The sequence below is a fragment of the Triplophysa dalaica genome, chromosome 3 (assembly GCF_015846415.1).
Source record: "Triplophysa dalaica isolate WHDGS20190420 chromosome 3, ASM1584641v1, whole genome shotgun sequence".
Taxonomy (NCBI): domain Eukaryota; kingdom Metazoa; phylum Chordata; class Actinopteri; order Cypriniformes; family Nemacheilidae; genus Triplophysa; species Triplophysa dalaica.
This window is the reverse complement of record NC_079544.1, coordinates 15,955,411-15,975,358: the sequence shown is the minus strand read 5'-3', so window position 1 is coordinate 15,975,358 and position 19,948 is coordinate 15,955,411. Positions and strand designations below refer to the sequence as shown.

At 35.2% G+C, this 19,948-nt stretch overlaps 1 protein-coding gene across 3 annotated transcripts in view; it reads right to left on the bottom strand.

The window, feature by feature from the left end:
• The window catches only part of dpp6b (dipeptidyl-peptidase 6b), a 103,932-nt gene that overhangs the window by 17,416 nt on the left and 66,568 nt on the right, over nt 1–19,948 (bottom strand). For all 3 annotated transcript variants that reach the window (XM_056744030.1, XM_056744029.1, XM_056744031.1), the window contains 5 exons: nt 7,274–7,388; nt 4,242–4,340; nt 778–890; nt 530–604; nt 239–291 (listed from right to left, as the gene is read on the bottom strand). In XM_056744030.1, coding sequence (XP_056600008.1) covers nt 239–291; nt 530–604; nt 778–890; nt 4,242–4,340; nt 7,274–7,388 — 455 coding nt within the window. The remainder of the gene's footprint in view (nt 1–238; nt 292–529; nt 605–777; nt 891–4,241; nt 4,341–7,273; nt 7,389–19,948) is intronic.

Genomic DNA, 19,948 nt, shown 5'->3' with positions numbered 1-19,948 from the left:
AGGTCAAAACCTGAATTCACTCGAGATGTTAAAGGCTAACAGTAATGAATAATTTACACCGGGGTGGACAAATTATATTTGCACAGACCAGAGTGGCTCTAAAGAAATGACCTAATTTCTTCAGAAAAACACTAGGTGGCGGTGCTACCCACAATTCAGCTATTCACAATGGCTATTTCCTATTGAAAACAATATAAATGTGAATATGAGAGGATGTAATTAGAACATTAGGACTTACGGAGCGTCAAGGCTGCAGATGATGTAATAGGCCATGTAGGAATATTGATAAAGCTACAGAACAAAGAAAACACAGAGCAGCCACGCTCTTATTAAAGTCATAACAAAAGATATGAGAAAGAAGCAAAATGAGAACAACAAAAAGTTGAAAACTAGAGTCTCATCTTTATTCTTTTAGTCGCTATATACCACAGTTTTTTTAGAGTGTATGTCTATTTCAAATACTGTACGCATTAGACAAATACACCCTTTGCATTTTCATCTATTATAAATAAGAGCATGAACAATTTACCGGCACAATATTGTAGGCCAACAGCACATATTTTAAATCAGGAGAGACTTGGTATTTGGTGGGCTTGAAGGATCCCTGGAAAATCAAAGAAAAAAATTGCACTTATAATCATTCCTCTTTAAGTCTAAAATTACAATACAGCACATGAGTAGTGGTATAAGATCTAACAAATGTAAACATATGTTGATATAACTGCAAAACATGTACAAAGCAGCACGCAATGCTCTTATTCATAAAACTGTACGAACCTGGTTGCGAAAACTCTCGAACATCTTGTTCTTCACCAGAACATCTGTATTATTGGTCACCACATTCCGCTTGACCACATCACCCTCGCGTGTGCGGTATATCAGTTCAAAATCTGATGAAAGAGATGAAAGAAACTATTTAAAGGTCATTAAAAAGGTCAACAGGGACAAAGGTTAAGAGACAGCGGGACCAGTCAGCTTATCAGTTTACTAAAATTAACTCATTTTATGGGGAAAGGGTTTATTTTGACAGTAATGATTGAGTACATTATCCTTTTTATGACATGGCTACTTATTAAATAAATGGACATAAAATAAAGACTTGAGTTCAATTTAGAGACATTGGACTAAACCAAGTACCATAAAGTTAGCAGCTATATATTCCACCATTTCTATTAGTGGTTCTTATAGAAACAAAGATGCCAGAACTTTGACAAATCAGAAAAAAGCATTTTAGAGAGCTTTGTAAATGATACCTGATGCATTTCTTTTATTTTCAGGGCTCAACATAATTATTTACTGTATGCTATACACAATATAATCTTTCTTTTGAACTATCACACTCACGATGATGAAGGCACACCATCAATGCACAACGGATCCATTTGGCTGATTGAAGATAACTGTTTACTGGTGAGCTCTTCCATGCATGTAAAATGGCCTGGGATCTTTTTAATAACCCATATCAATTTATTCTTCCATTTGCTTATTCTTACCATGCTTTTAAAACCTTTTTACAACTCATTACAACCGTTGGACCATTTGTCTCTGCTCTTAAAGTCTAGGTTTCACAAAGGCAACCGTGTTCTTTATTTATTCAGGTTGTAAATGTTATACCTACCCTGGTAAACAACCCTGCGACAGACCTGAATGCAGATAGCTCCCAGCCTGATAAATAATACAGACGAGTGATCGCTTTTAAAAAGGCTCTATGATGGGTTGTGGAGCATGTCAGAGTCAGAATAATGTGGCTCTTGCTCACAGGTAAACACAGCCTTAAATCAACAAATGCATTTTCAAGGGCACAATAGCAAAACATGATTTATCAAAACATTCTATGTTTACTTATATTAAGATATATATCTTTTAACCTGTTTTACATGGTACCAGGGCTGCACTTTCACAAACCTTTATACCACTAACAGGGACCAATTAGACAGTAGCTCTCCATTCTCTATCCATACCAAAAAATCCATGCCAAAGAAATCCAGCAACAGCATAACAAAAACATTACAACAAATTGATATTGCTTTCAAGTGTACTTCTTTTCCTTGCCGTTTCATTATTTATAATATTATTCACAAGAATGACACAGTCTGCCCTGTTGTATATCACAAAACGCAGAAACTCGTATCACATTCACCTCTATAGGTCTGTTAATGCCAAGTAATAATCCATTGTTATCTCTTTAAAAAAAAAAAAAAGAAGGATTTTTATAAATGCAAGCTATATCAATGAAAGAGGTTATGCAGTGTTCGTTCTCCCAGACAAGGTAGCACTGTAACGCTGTATTCTGCATCATTACATAAGAAAAGTCAGACATGACAATTTAAAATTAATAGGACATAAATTTTCAGTTTGGCGCTTGATGTCTTGTTCTATTGTGTGCACCTTTTGTACGTTTATTGATAATGGAGAGTAAAGTCTAATATGATATGCTATATGGAGGATCATAAGGGAACATGCTAATATAAGACTGTACACAGAATGATTATATGGAATAAAACAAGCAATAAATCAAAAAGTAAAATACATATATTCTTGAGGCATACTAATGTGGACTGATGGTTTACAGAGCTGCAGATATACTAATACAGAATAACAATAACAATATTTTACATTTTGAGGTGTTTCAAGTGGAAGTAAGAGTATTGTGGAGGATTTTACCAGTTTATTAGGTCATTTAGGTAAAGTCAGGAAGTTGTTGACTCTGTAACAATCCAATATTTAAAATAAATTACTGGCCTACATTAATTCAAAAATCCATCCTTCAGTCTTCAATCTATTTTTGAATAAGTGAATGAATATAATTTTTTTATTTAAAAAAAAAATAACTGGCAAGAGTGAACAGTGAATAGCTGTGCAAAAAACACGCATCTTAATATGATACCAGGAATGTATCAATAGCTGTACACTCTATGAAGCAGTAATATCTTTCTGGAATAAAGAAGAACATAGATCTTGATCAGTAGATGGTTTAAACATGTGCATTTAAGCACAGTCAAAACATAAATGTAAAAATAAAAAATTAGATATGTATGTCTGTGTAGTGGAGTAGGCGGGGCGAGACTGTGGTTCGAGACCAGTGAGTAATTGTTAATGAGCGCTAGCTGTGCGCGCACCGGTCTCGTATCACATAGGAGATTGGGAGAATAAGAGAACGAGCGACCGGACCGTCGATGAGAGAGGACTGGACCCGAACATGTTTTATGGTTGTATGTATGTTTTACTTCCGTGTTTTTGTTTTTTGATTTGTTTTGTTCGCCGGCGGTCGGCCGTGAGGGGCCGCCGGCTGTTATTATTTATATTAAAACTTTATTTAAATGTCTGCCGGTTCCCGTCTCCTTCCTTCCTTATATTGAATCTTGTTACAGTCTGTGCATTAACACAAAAACAAGGAAAGCATTGCTACTCTCAATTTCTTAAAAGACCTTGCAAGTGTTTTTAAATGTCATTATATAAAGACACAGTTTGTGTGTTGTTTTAGGTGCAGTGTGAATGTCAGCATAAGATGATCTATGATTGATAAAAAAAGATGTATTTACTAAAAAAAATCATGATAGTCTTTTATATACTATCACATTTAAGATATAATTATGAGTTCATATTTGTGAAAAGGTAGTTGACAAATAAACTGCACATGTGTCTTAGGGTGTGATGAAGCAAGACGAAAATCTCTCTTATGCTCTTTTATATTATAAATATGAATGGCATAAAATAATATTCTATCAACAGTTTGTTTTCTAAATGTTTGCTGTCACAGCATAGGTCACATATACGGTTTATTTGTCAACTACCCAAATGATGATAGCCCTGCAGAACGAACTTTAAAGACCAGCGGATGATCACACATCATCACAAAGGACCAGCTAGAAATCATGGAAAATTAACAATTTTCCACCCAAGATATGGAAGCTTTATCACATTCATACATTTCTCAGGCAATAAAATACAATAAAAAACTGCATCTTTTAAGTGCATGATGAAAACATTGTAACACCAACTCAAAATGATTTAAAACTGAAGAGAGGAAGTCAAAAAAGAAACGATGGAAAAGATTATAACTCTACTGATTTTTTTACCTGAAGTTTCACAAAGATTACATGCCATCCGAATGATGCTCCATATATATACTGGTGATGCAATTTCTTATTTAGTTGTCATGAGATGTTGGAACTAGTGCCTGCAGCCACGCACAGCTCCAGGGTCTGAGAGAGTGACAGGAAAACTCAAATGTTACTCACCGTTAAGCCATGTAGCCTCAGGGTCATGTGCCTGGAGATGTCCATTGAATAGGTCCTCAATAGTGACTTTCTTCTTAGAGGCCAGACTGTCATCCTCATCTGTGGAGCATAAGATTACAACAGTATTTCAGCACACAACTAGAACAGGAAGATTCACTTTAATGTTGCCTATAGGTTTTAAAAGTCTATTTGAATATTGAAGAAAACACTTTAGACACAGAAGGGCAGACAGATATAACAAATCATAACAAAACAGAACACAACACAACAAAATATAAACAAGGCAAATCTTAAATCACTTTGAACAGTATATTCAATACTGGTTATTTTTATTTTTGAACAAGGTAACAAAAAATGTGTTTATAATATCTTGAATTATTAATATATTAGAAGCATCTACATGTATGATTAATATGCGTTGATCTTTACCAACGCTACATGCACAGCACTGAAAAGCAGGAACAAAGTAAAAGATTTAGTTTAATCCATCAAATCTTAAAGAGACAGTTCACCCCCCAAAAATATGCGCAAAATATCTTCTTTGTGTTCAACAGAATAAAGAAGTTAATAAAGCACATTTTCCTACTATGGTAGTCAACGGTGGCCTGGAACTGTTTGGCTGCAAGCATTCTTTCAAACATCTTTCTCTGTGTTAAGAACACAGAACTTTATACAGATTTGGGACAGCTTGCGTGTGAGTAAATGAAGACAGAACTTTCATCATATAAATTAAGCGTTTTATCATTTCTCCTCGTGTTTGCATGAAAAAAAGTCAATTCCACAGGTTTGTCCCAGAGTGCCTAAATAAGCTTAATGAGACTACTGTTACACTAGACATTATCAAGACCATCAACCATCTATACATGGAATCAGTCAGTGGTGACTCATAGAGTGTTATAAGGGTCTCAGCACTCTTTTCTGGAGTTAGCAGTGTCAACACAGAAGCGTGTGTACTCGGTGACGCAATCAGTGGGACCCTCAATATTGTCCCTGTTAAAGTTAGTGACTTGGCCTTGGATGACCCATCTTATTCCGGTTTCACTGATCTCTATTTGTAGAAACTTAATTTTAAAAAGCTATGAGCTTAAGATTGCACCGTCTACCTTATATTGCACCAGCTCATCTCCTTCAGTTGTACCAGGTTCTTGGTTTTCATTTGGCGGAAGAGTAATAAAATCAGGAATCCTTTAATTTAACCTTTTGTGAAATACACGCCTATTGATTCATCTGCATCATTGCCAATTTCACAGAAAGCACTAGAAGTTTAAATAGAGGTTCTGTGAGCCCGTTTCTCAATTTTCTGATTATCTAATAACATAAGTTTATCTATCAAAACAATCTGAAAATCAAGGCAGAAAAAAGTATAATTTTCCACCACTTTAATCAATTTACAATTTTTGTTCATAGAACACTTTTTATATCAGTTGAACTTTGTGAGGTTGAGACACTGGTCTTCCGGTTTTCTTCACTGGTGGCATAACTAAAGAAAGAAACGTAAGAATTTGTGTTCAGAAACCATCTCCCTCAGGACACGTGAAAGTGCCACAAACAGGGCAAAATGACAGCGGTGTCTTTTAAGTGCGGGCAAAACTCCCGCCATCTTGTCGTGTTTCTTGTCCCGTGAGAGTTGCCTTCAGCAAACAACTCCCTCGCCAGCGCACAGGACTACGGCCAATTACCAGAGCTGACGCGAGGCAGAGGGTGAGACTAGGTTTCCCCAGTGTGTCTCATTCTATTTAGAGCTCTATTGATCTGCACACATTGATCTAATCAGAGTTTTTTTCTGTTAGGAGAATGCGCTCTCCCACATACGTTGTCTGGCTATAATGGGCTCCATTCATAGAGTTTAACACTCTGTAACTTTGTAACTTAGATTAAGGAGTGGGAGTGATATCTCCAAACTTGGTTTAATGTGATTTTTCATTTCACCATCTCAGATATCGAAGAAGAACCTAACACATCACTGTTTGCGGAAAAGCAGACAACTTTGGAGCTAAACTTTTTAGAGAGAAGCTAATCTTTTCCTTTAGTTTTATGTGTTATTGGTATCGTTCTTCAAGCTCCATAAAGGAAGAAGCTCGCTCCCAATTAGGCTGAGGGTTAAAAATGAGTTCATTCATTTCTTCAGGCTACTCTTAATTTAGGCTCTCCAACAATTGATAAGTGTATGTGAGCATATTTAATAATTTATGTTTTAAAAAATATTTCAGCTGAACTCTGGGGAAACATGCTGGCCCACTTTCTCTTGATAAAGAACAGTCATATTATACTAATTACCCAGAAAAAATACTTTACATGTTTGAAGGACAGTCATTTTTGAGACATTTCGAGGACCATAAGTAATAATGTAACAATCAACCATTAAACAATTTTCAGATCATTCAGTATAGCTAAGACGACTTGTTGACTTTCTATGGTTTATTTTCTCCTTACAGTATCAACTTTTGCCTCTTATGTTTATATTATTCTATTATGTTTCTATTATAAGTATCTTAATACAAAATAATTCTTGACATACAATGGGAGGATAAAGTGATCAAATGTTTGGGTCAATATTGAAGTCTGACTTTATAGTAGTAAATCAAGCAAAGTCTGCAACATCTGCAACATGAAGATCTGCTCTAAAAGTCCTGACAAAGACATGAAAGATCTCTTTCTGAGACAGTCGGCAAAGACCTTTTAATGAGAAAAATCTGAAGCAAAGTTTTCATGCAATCTCAACAAAACATTTGAAATATTAAAGAAATGTTATAATTATAATAATTCAGGTGTGTAAGGTGTGTAAAAACAACAACTAATAATATAGTTTAGAAATGTCTGAAGAAGAAATCTCTTTGAAATGTACATGACTGTATATCCACACTATTCTGTAGAGGATGACTTAGAAAACTTTGTAGAAAGCTACTAAACTAACAAAATAGACTGAGAAGACTAATAATACAGACTTTTTTACCCTTCTTAGTTTTGAAAAGAATAGTGCGTTGATTATTGGTGTATTGATTATTGTAAGTCAGAGGGTCACAAACACATACTTGGTGTTAGCAGAATGACAGAGGTGACGATCAGAGAGCAGATGACCAGAATAACCAGCAGTGCAATAGCGATTCCTTTCCAGTTCCTCTGTGGAGGACTGCTTCCAACCAGTTCCTGTCAATCACAGAAAAATAAATAATAAATATTCTGTTTTAGAAAAGGAAAAATGCAATAGAGAACAAGATTGGAAAAATAAAATCCTAATGAAAAGGCGAGTCAGTATTCCTTCTGTATATTTAGTAAGCACAGGGGGGACAGTTCCATCAAAGATCATTCTGAGAAACACGGTTTCACAAATTTAGTGTATGATGAAAGTTAATCAATTAAATAGTACTGTATATAATGAAATGTGTAGAAATTAAATACATATTTATGAATTTATCTTTCAAATTCAGTTCAGGAACTAAATTGGATTTGATTGATCATTCTCAGTATTCATGACTACATGTGACTATATAATTATTTTCTCACATGAAAAAAACTCACTTCTAGAAAATCTGTTAAGATAATGCTGCTGCAATTATTTATGATCTGTTATACCAGCTGTTAAAACAAGAAAAACACAGAATATACAGATTGACTGTTTAGTGTCTATTCACAGAGTAGCCTATTTATTCAGTGAGACCGTGCAGATGTTCATTAGTGTGATTAGTTTAGACCAGGGCTCGTGTAAGGGTGCTGGTGGTCTGTACGGAAAAGACCAATCACCAGGGGACTTGTGAGAATGTGATTGCTCAGGACAGCTTCCTGTCTGAGTTGGGACCACTGGGGAGCTCTGAACTGTGCTGGTCTATTTCAAGAGTGAAATGAGCCAGAGACTGAGCTGAGAGAAACAAATCAGAGAGGAGATTGGAAGGCACTACGCCTGATGTTTTTGTAAACCAGAGCGAACCAGAGTGTAAACCAGAGCGGTTTAAGAAAACATTCTGTGCTGTTTGTAGAGGGGATAGGTCTGGATTCTGATTGGACGAGTCGTGTTTAAAGCCATTGTGTTGATGAGGTACCCAATTCTATATAAATACGCCAAATTACTATTGAGCTTGTGAACCATAAACAGCCTTGTGCTGACTAATGAACCATATTGCTTGGTTCAGGAATTGTTCATTCTATTTAATTATAATAATAAATCTAACTATTTATTGTACGCTGGTAGCTGTTATTATAATGCTGCTATGGCCAGTACATAAAACAATTTACACTAAGCCAAGCAACATTGTGATTTCACCCACATAATCTAATGGCTACTTTGTATCAATTCATGTTTAGTGATGTGCATTCGCCTAAATGAACAATTTGCATTACACAGTATGAATTCACACAAAATGACCACATTGTAATGTTTCCCAGTGAGATCAAGATGGAAATCATAATTTTTTCCCAGCTAAGATGATTGTAATACACAATTGCTTTAACTGCAAGTGGTTTTGTAAAGAATGTTTTTTTTTCAAGAGCAAGGAAAACATTTTAACACACAGCAGTTTGTTTTAATTGATATGCCTGATGAAACTGACATTTCATTTGGCGCCAGTAGATGAAGTATTTGCGAAATTGCAGCTAATGAAACTGTGCCTTTAAAATCACATCACGAAAGCAGATCACAATAAATGCAGTATCACTCAGAGAACAATTCACAAACACTGTAATCAATGCTGGTTAGTCAACAAGCTATGTTATCCTAAAAGAGGAAATCTATCTGTGTCCAAATAAAGGTCAAGTGCCCTTCAGTGAAATGAATCAACAATCTGCTTTCACCAGATAAACTTTATTTCCTAAAAGCAATAGTGGCATTTTTACCAAACTTGAAAAGCATCCTTGAGTAGTGTGGTTCTCCGAGGGGCTTGTCTTAAAGGGTGGCACTCGGTGGCACCGGTCCCCCAGAAAAAAATGATCAGCACAGACTGATCAGAGTGTAACATCTGCAGGTGCATTTTGGGTGCATAAACTAGTGATGTCATAATCTGCAGCGCCATTTGAAGTAAAACACACCTACTCACTGTCTGTTCACTACCAATTATTTCCCATACATTTATGTCATTGGATTAGATTGCTGTCAATTGTACATTGCTCAAGGCCATTGGATTAAAGTGCTGTCAATTTCACAACCAATACTCAACGCTATTGGAGACATAATACACACTGGTAACGGGGAATACACAACAGTAGAAGTGCGATTTTGCAGGCTGCAAACCACATCTATGTTCCTGTAAGTATTCAAATAAAAGTATTTAAAGAATTAAGTATTAAACCAGCCAGCTTCAAGGCCACATCAGACTGATGAAATGTCACTTGAAAGCTAAAGGTTGATTGTCTCCATTTCCTCTGCACATGAGATGGCTAAAAACAGACTGCATTAGAATTGAATTGAATTCAATTACATCAATTCAAAACATGGTTAACTGGGCTTTTAGTTACACTTTTTAGCTAAGGAAAGATTTGAAAGGACAGGTTTATTTTTGAAAGTCATTTTCTTTCAGACACACAAAACACATACCTGTACAGGTATGATTATAGGTCTACTTTGCTCTAGTAGTATGTTTATATCTCTGCATAGTATCTTTTTATAGATGTTATTTATTACTATTAATCCTTGCTGTCTAAATTGCTTATATGTAACTTTCTGATAAATGCATGGATGCATTTGATAAATTGGAAATAGTTCTGCTGAGAGAAAAGATTTCAATCTTTTTTTGAAATCTCAATATAATGCCCTCAATTTTCACCACTATTGCACAGGAAAATGATATGCTTTATTGAACACATTATTGGAAACACACTGAATGGAAACTAACAGGCCATATAAATATCCCATTATGGGCTTTTTAGCAAAATTTAAACATCAAAACAATTACGAAAATTTTAAAGGCTACATAAAAACACCAAAACAGCAGTCTTCTAGAGACACAAAGTCATATTTCAAAAATACGAACAAACACTAATCTACACCACAACTATAAAACTTATAAATACTGTCCCCTTGTTTTAACTTTCATCAGCTTGCAATGCTCCTCACATAAGCCAGATCGATAAGAGCATCTGCAAAACTACTCAAAAACATATAAACTAATATCTCTAAATGGCATCAAAACATAGTTTGCATAGAGCAAAGTGTTTGAGGCTGCAACAAAAGCTGCACTACAGTACAAATACACATCGTATACAATAAGCAAACGTGATTATAAACATTTCATAAAAAGGACCCTGCGTGTGATAAAACAGAGAAATCCTTAAACAAACCAAGCCAACGTTTTGCCTCTGACTGCATATATGTTTTTCAATCTCAAAGTGAAATGTTTGTCTGAAACAAACAAAAGACGTAATGTCAAGGCAAATCGGGCGAGTCATCTTTAATTTCGGGATCCAATATTCTCAACACTAAAGCAACAGCCTCATGTTGAACTGGTTTGAGATAAGAGCGCTGCCAGTGATAAATAAAATGAACTAGCTTGTGTGCTTTGACTTAACGCAGGAGAACAAAAGCATTGCGGCGGGTGTGCAAGCTGGTATGAGAGTGTCAATTGTACAATTCCATCAGCAATCACTGACTGACTGATTCCTTTCATGCTTTCAAAATGAAAGATGTCTATCAGTCTGTTTGTCTCTTCGTTTTTACAATCACACACAAGCTATAATTGTGAACCCATTCCATTCATTCCGAACCATTTTAGAAAGCCTTTTTAGGTATAACTTGTGTACATTATGCAATATAAATACAGTGACCCAAAAAGTATTTTGGAGAGACACACCAAATGTATGATTTGCATTTAATTTGTAGATGTGATATTTTGTTACTATTTGAGGGGACAGATTCCTCACAAATGTATAGATCGTTGTTTAAAGCTTTACGGTATAGATGCACATGGTGTATTATATTCTGATACCACTACAGGTACAGAAAACCACAAAATACTGGTTGGTGGATTTAAAGATGAAAAGAAAACAAGATATTGTTTTTCTTCATGATGGATTACTCAACTCAAGTACAGAGATAATGTGTTAGGTAGACCTACAGCATTCTCTGTAATCTGCAGTAAGGTTTAGTGAATTCATTTTTTTTCTGTTTACTAGTTTTTAGGTGCCAAAGTCTAAATCTCATTTCTTTCTAGCAGAATAAAGCACTCAACAGCTTCAAAGAGCCAAACTAAAATCTATTGTCCAAGCACAAAACATTAATGTGAGCCATGCAGTGCAAAAAGTAACATCTTTGTCTGGCACTCATTTGGCAGGTGGCGTCAGTGTTGCCAATGGAGAACATGTTGCACATGCATCTATTAACAGAGACAAATCCATGCAAGCTTCGTTATCACCAAAACTAATAAAGGTTGGAATCTGTTGGATGATGTTCATGTGGAATTATTTAATTCTGGTGATAAATACCGTATGTGACAAGGACTGTATATCTTACTGAGGGTAAGCAAGCAAATCCTAGAAGAGTTAAACTAATGGTAGGATCCCAAAAGTGTAACCATGCATTGGGTCTCTGTGGTACCCGAACACCTCAACAAACCAATAGAAGCTGAAAATCTAGAGGTAACAGCAATTTTTCATTTTGTGCAGTAATAAAAATAGCAATTGTCTCCTGGAATGATTCCTCAAGTGTCTAAAACATTACAGCTTTCAAAACTGTCCTTTTTATACAGCTTGTTTATCTGTTTGACAAACACCAAAATCCCTATTTTCCCTTGAGTGACAATGTAATTGTCCAATAAATCTCAGACACAAAACATATAAAAACGTTCTCAACAACAACAAGGGATTTAGTTCTTAGGAGTATGTGTATTAAGCAGATTTCCACTGGGATTTGTGAACGAAAGTGATTTCTGAAAATTCTCGGATGAAATGAAGATTGTATCTCAACACCGCCGAACCTAAATCTCAACTTTCTGGGAGGTTCAGGCCCTTCTGCCATACCATTCATTGTGAAAACAAAAGAAATGAGAATATGATCTCTGGAAACCTTGAGATATATGCATCATATATGAGCTTCAATCTCAAATTTTCATTCCCTACATGCAGTACATAGTCTAGTTACAATTATAATAAATTACATAAATAAGTCTCATTTAACAGAAGGTCTTGAAATCCACAGAACATAACCTATCCACATCCAAATAAAAGCCCAACATGAGTAAATAACTAAAGATATTTGAAACCATACATTAAAAACAACAAATGTAAATAATTGTAATTCAGATATCAGTAGGTAAAAGCTAATTAAACTCAAAAAGTTATAAAATTAAAGTTTCCTGTGAAATTTTAGGTTAACCGGAAACAAATACGTTATAAAAGCCTGGCTTTACCGAAGGCTACATATGGCAGGAATCCAAGGCTCAGTAATACTTGCGATAAGGATAAAATATTACAAACCTCATCCATGATGTTCCACAGTAAGAGGGTTTCGTTACTTTGTGTCCCTTTAGCAGAACAAGGGTAGCATCTCCTTGTGTGCCGGTGAAGGATGAAATAGATCTCTCCTGATCTCCAAATCCCTGTTTCCAGGGGAACCGGGTAAAGCAATGACAACGGGCAGCAGAGAGGGAGGGTGTGATCACGGTAATGGTAAAGTTGGGGTTTATCACTGAACGAGGGCAGAACGAAAACTGGCATCAGTGATTTCAATTGACTGATGCTTCTCTGAAATACAAACTGTCTCTGATCAGCAGGACAGGTGGATCTTTTAATCCTCGTCGGATGGGATTTCCCAGATGTCCTTGTAGGGTCATGCCAGAAAAGCACAGCTAAATAACTTACGAAAGTTGTTGAGTTAAATCAAATATAAATGATGTTGCTACTCTGAAACGTGACAGACATGACACAGGACTGGCTGTCTGCCCTAGTTGCCGACTCCACACTACTTTTTACTGATGCAAGGGATTATTTCTTGGTTTTCAAAGTTTGCCTTTTTTGCTAAAGTTAGATTCGTTTTGTATTTAGTGTTACATTTATAATATATAATACGTATGGCTCATGCATACTATTTATGTTCAAAGTGAATTCAATTTCTACCCTACCAAATTTCTGACTCAAGTTTTTTAATGCACCCACTACATTTCTAATGCATTTATACATTATATTTACAGGTAAGATAGTTTCTGTCACTTATTTGATTGTGAAGTTCACTTTCCAAGTTTAGAATGTGGCTACATACTGTATAATACATGTTAAACTTACAAAGAAAAGTAAACTGAAAATGCCTATTGTGTTTATGCTGTAATAGTGGATCTTTCCTGCATACCTCATCTCAAGCAAACAGCATCTGCGATATGAAAATGACTCCATTCATCATCAAGGATAAATCTATTTCAAGCCATTAATATATAATCAACGTTACGTTCTAAATTAAGAATTCATGCTGGCAGAGGATCAGATTCACTGCTGAACGGTCATCCGCCTGATGCCATTCATTTGAAACTACATCCTGCTTGAAAGTTAGTGTAATCTTCTGCGGAGACACAAAAAACTTCAGGGGGGACAATAAGCATTGTCACACAGGCCACAGGGCAAAAAGAGTCCATTTAAGCCCACAGCGGGCATATTACATAACAAATACCAGTCTGAAGAACACACTCTGTTCATAATGTGGTTCGCACTGCCGAGACAGCTGAGAGCTCTTGATGTAATAATTGAACAGACAAAAGCCTCGGAAAACATCACATTTTCCATTGCGCAGAATATAGATACATTGAGAGCTCTATAGACCATGTCACACCGATAGTCAAACCAAACTCTTGTTGTTGAAGTGGAAACACTGTGTTTTATATTATGGCAAAACAGCTGTTGAACGATATGTAATGTTTCGCTCACAAAATACCAACTATTTATTGACCCTAAAGACATCTGTGTTGGATCTGTACTGCTGTACTGTACACTTGAATACTATGACAGGAAGTACAGGACAAACTCACCCAAAAATGAAAACTAAACGAATCTGCAATCATGTGTAAATATTAAAAAATCGTCAGGTTTTTATAATAACACTGTAGAAATAGCCATACCTAGTGTGAACCAGATGGATTTAAGGGCTCAATATATCTTGTTAAAATACACAACAGAAGAGGTCTGTAGAATGTCTCATGCTCACTGCATTTTATATTCTTGCCTCTCTGTTCTTGTATTACACTGCCACGTTGTTGTAAATTGATATTTGACCTTGAATCACAGGAAGGGTTTTGTGTTTGGGATAGTTGTAGCACTTGTAGTATGCCCTTCAAGTCAGGTTACAAGAAAAGTGAACCGTTCCTAAAACAAGATGATCTGTTTTATCAGAAAGAACTGCAAATGTTGAAATTTGATTATCTTCAATACATAAAGGAGCTTGAATACAGAAGTACTAATGCCATTGAATAAAACAGGTTCTAATGGAAATGATGCTCAAGCTAAAGCTAAAGCAACAGTGTTTTGCTTGAAAATTGTGATGAAATGCACTTGGTTTGATATTGTTTATGTATTGTAATGACAGCCATACATTTGTATGTGTGGAGTGTGGCTTAATTGTCCAATGTTACAATATATAAATAAATGTATATGCATGGTGGACCTATGTATACATATAAATGTCCAATATATATACATATATATATATATATATATATATATATATATATATATGTGTCAGCTCTGTTACGGAATGCTTGCAGGATGCATGATATACAAGCTGAAGCTTACGTTTCAAAGTTGATTTAAATCATTAAAAGAATATCACAATAAAACAACCGGAGAAATCTGATCTGGACTAGAAGTGCAAAATATTCAACAACCCTGTTTGGTTGTAATTGAAATTTAATTGATTTTAGGATGACCTTTGCAACAGCTAACTGCTTCATTTCAGGCGCTAGATAAACAGATGTGCTTGCAGGACAACAATCTTTCTAGCATCCTCCATAAAAGTGTTTATTGTTAGCAGGGCTTTAATTGAATCGAATCCTTGTTTTAACCCTGAAAGATATTTTGTATGCGTTTCTTTAACCCTTTTGCGGTCTTCTGGATCTTTTTGACCCGCAAATGACGTTCGATTAAATAAAAAAAAACTGAATATATATAATATATTTTTGTCCAAATGGCAAGATACTTTGGATAGTGGTCAACACTTTCTATGTCTACAAATAAAAAAATGGAATATCTTGATTTTAAGTCAGTGTCGAAAAAAGTCACACTCATGGTCTTCGAGGTCTCTGGAGACCCCACATGGAAAATGGACAAAATGTATCCTCAAAATCAAGCCTGATCTCATTGGTTATACGTAGGCATTTGTACGTTAAGTTTACAAGCACAAATGTACAGTTTTGTAAGTTTCTATTTATGCTGAAACATTAAACCTTGTCTCTCATAAAGATTTTTGTATCAGTGCATTACAATAATTGTAACGATAAGCGATTTATACTTTTATAACCTAAACCCTAAACTTAATAGCGAATATAAAAAGATAGAAAATGCAATAGACCTAAATATTGAGGGAAATCCTAAGTTTAGTAACAAAATGCCATTCAAAATATATTTTATAGTCGCAAATCCTACTCCTACCTCTAAAGCTAACCACAACTATTTCCTAAAAATATGTACAGTATAAAGAAAAACAAGATGGACAGATAAGTGCAATTACAATAATTTATTTATTTAAAAATAAAATTAGACCAAATGACGATGGGTTACTGTTGCAGTCCTCTCTGCTGGAATACAACAGTTTTGTGTGAGGAAGAAAGCAGAATTTAAATTGTCAATCGCTGAAAATATCCAGATGATTATCCTGATCCACTCCGTGAAAGCACACATTTGACCTACAAACACACCTCAGCGGTGTTGCCAACTATTTTCAATGGAAAGTAGCTAAAGCCTGCCCAGATGACGTTGCGTTCTAATTTGCATATCATTGACGTTATCATGTGTAATCTGACAAGCTAAGTGTTTCAGGTCTGCTTAATATGTCTACTCTCTGAGCTGTCCTGTGCAGTATTATATTTAACTATACACCCAAATCCAAAATAAGTTCTTAATTACTTATTTTTCTGTTTCTTTTGGCAGACAACAAAAACTATGTAATAGTGAGAGAACTCGACAACTTAAATCTACACACCAGCAGTCACCACCAGTGTTGCAGCTAATGGTGGCTGCTCAGGATGGAGACGAAGATCAAGATCGCAAAATAAAGGCTTGGATTTGGTTCTGTTCTTCATAGTCGAATGGATTCTGAAGATATGGATTACATCTGAAGAATAAAATTGATTCCTTTTGTAATTACTGTGTGTGTTTGGTGTATTTTATGGTTCTACTGTCAGTCACAGCATGTTGGAGAAATCGCCTTTGTGTTGCATAGCAAACAAAGCAAAGATTACATGATATGTAACGGTATAACGATTGCAGAGATGTTATTCATTTTAAGAGCTTAAAGTCTTGTTTCTTCTAAACAAGTTGCCGGTGGAAATCACACAGAACCGAAATAATTTCATGAAAAATGAAAAGAGGTAAACTTTAGATGCAATTGAAAACATAATACCATCATGAGATCACGTTGTAAAATCAGAAACAAAGCAGATCACACATTGACAGGAATAAAGTGGCACACTTTCAACAATGCAAAACACATACACAATGCAAAATGATCATGCTCACACGTGTGACACAGAGAGAGAGGGAATGAAAGGATGAGATAAAATAATTTATCACAATCACACAGTTCTCTTACAATTATTAACTGATGTTTAGATTAAAGTGGAAGAATTATATGAAAAATCGATGATTTAAATAAATTATAAAATCAAAAGAATGCAACTTTTCTCTTTGTAACATCTTGTTTATGTTCGATTCTTATTTTATTTATTCTGATTTCATTTTTTCAGTACAAAAAATGACAAACTCTGACAAAAAGTAATTGTTATAATTTTGATTTCATAATATGTATGAATGTTATGAATCCAATCCATAATATGAATCCAACTGAAAAACTTGTAGCATATAGCAAATAGTGGAGCTCTGCAGCAATCTACTGGTGAAAGTGATCATCTTTTTCCAAAAGATGGGCAACAATCTTACACAAAACATTTCAAATTGTTCATGTTATCCAAATGAATGAAAGTTAAAAATGTGGGTCTTTTACTAAACTAATTTTACATAAAAAAGCTGTTTTTACTGAATACTGAATCAAAATGGTTTGCTGTAATTAAAGCCAAGATTCACCGTCATATTCCCTGAGACTCTAAAAGAATTCCAGACCGTGAGCAACCATTGAGTTTCTTTCACATTGTGACGCATCATCTCCTTGGAGATCCTCTATTATATTGAGGTTGAAGTTTTGAGATGGTCTATAAATGTAGAATTTATCATTAATCCCATGAACTCCATTTAAACTGCAACAGCTCTTAAATGACTGAATTATTAGTAATAAATGGAATAATACTAATATGGAGTTTATTATTTTAGTTATATTATTATAATTATATGGTTTAGAGAACAACTAGAATTGTTCTACTTTATGCTAAAATTGGAGATAAAAATGATCTAAGCTGTACAAAATAGTTTTACTGGAAAATTCTGACATTATTTATTCAACCTTGTGTCGTTCTAAAAGTATATGACCATGTTTCTTTAAATGTTAAACACATTTTCCCATCATCTCTACATAGTATATGTGACATACGTAAATGGCTCTGTCTTTCCTTAATCAGCAAAAAATAAGAGAACAATAATACAACTATTAAAAGAAGGATTGTATTTTTTTTAAAAGCTGGTTGACATGAGCATAACAATGTTACGATATTCAGTGTAACTTATGGCAGATCAGAAGAAATATAAATGAGAACTCTATAGATTTCTGAGAAATAAAAATAGCATCAGATGACATGAAGGAGTGGGGTGGTGTAGGCTGTAGGATAGACAATTCACAAATTAGATCTAAATCAGTCATCTCAAACATTTCAAACACATTTGAAGCACTTTGTTCATAAACTAGACACTCATTAGATTATTATATAATATAATATGAAGAGTTTAGTTCCAAAATGTGATAACTCCGTTATTTTTATGTATAAATGCAAATAAAAAGCATCTTCTTATTTGGAACTTGGAAGAAATGGTGGCACTACACAGACTGACAATAAAATGTACTTAAACACATACTTATAAACAGTCAATTTAGAAAAACAAAAAATATTTTTTTAAGTGGTCTGCTACATTTTTTGAATAATGCAGCAGAGATGCATTTGCTTCAGTCACTTTATTTCCCACCAGCATCAAAATTAATGCATCAAAAATGTGCTTGCCCCAAAATGTCATGGAAAAACAAAACATGCCATTTTCTTTGTAGGCAGTTTGTTCACGGCTGCAAAGTGGATCAGACTACGGCAAGAAGTGTTCCTCTGCAAGATCAAAGAGAACATAACCAAAAAAAAAAACAAGCCACAATCAGGTTAACCTTGAACTACTTCAAGAAAGTGACAATGAACAAGACATGTTCATTAGTTTCAGCCGAGGAAGCTGAAAATGGAACTCTGAGCAAGAGGAAACTGGAGGCGACGCTAAAAATGAAACAATCTCATTTGTTAGACTTAATGGGCAAACTAGAAAACAACAAAACAGGGAACAGGAAACGATGGAGGAGGAAAACAAGCCCTCATTAATAATTTGGCACAGTTTTCTTGCATATAGAGCTTCACTAAAGAGACATCTTCAGCACGGAGCAAAACTGTCTGAATGTTTTTATTCCTTTACGGGAATGCTGGTACAGAAACCATAAAGCGATTTGTGTCACATTTCCCGCAAGGCATGTTTTACTTCACTTCCCAAAAGGTCATCCAGAGACATATAGTGATGTCATAATGGCATATAACCATCCCACCAATTTATTTCACTATTTATAACCTTTCATTTCCCCATTCTGACAGCAATTCCTCAATTGTATTACGAAAATATTACAGAGGGGAGACACATAAAGCAAAGGAGCACATATTAGCTCTCCCCTTTGCACCTATGACACTCGGTTTCAGTGAAGTCATGTCACCTTCACTGGTGAGAAAACATTACAGTACAAAGTGAATTACATTACTACTATAACGAACATCTCCAGGTACCTGCTCTCTGTCCGCCATTGTCCCGCTGCCTAAACATAGCACATGAGCGCGGTGATGACGTATGATGTCTGTGTGAACAGGGTGCGCAAAAACACGCTGACTGAAAATGTACACATGACGTATCATTGGGGGAGTAATTGGTCCAACGTTTTTTGACCCTACGCCTTTCAAAGAAGATATATAATTATAATAATAACAATGTTTCGCTTTACTTACTGATTGTTATCAGGATGTCAAGAGACTTCCAACCAGCATGACAAAAAACTTAGGTGGAGGCAGAAAGAACACAAACCTGACACAGAACATGACAGCCTTCTTACTGTTCCCTTTCCCTTTATACTAATGCACTTGTGACAACTAAAGGAAAAGAGATGACAAACAGTTTCCGGCCGATAGTTAACTGCTAATTGTATAACTAACAAAGTTAGTTGGAATACCCAATGCTTTCAAAAGTTAAGGTTACATGAAGAATAAGCTTATTCCCCAGTTTCTGATTTAGGTATACCTGAGATTTTTAGACACATACCCCACAGTAGTTTTTTAATCTTAAGTGTTTTGAAGTGAAACGCATGCATTTTTGATGATCGTTTCTGTTCAGTCCACTCGTTTTATTGTGTT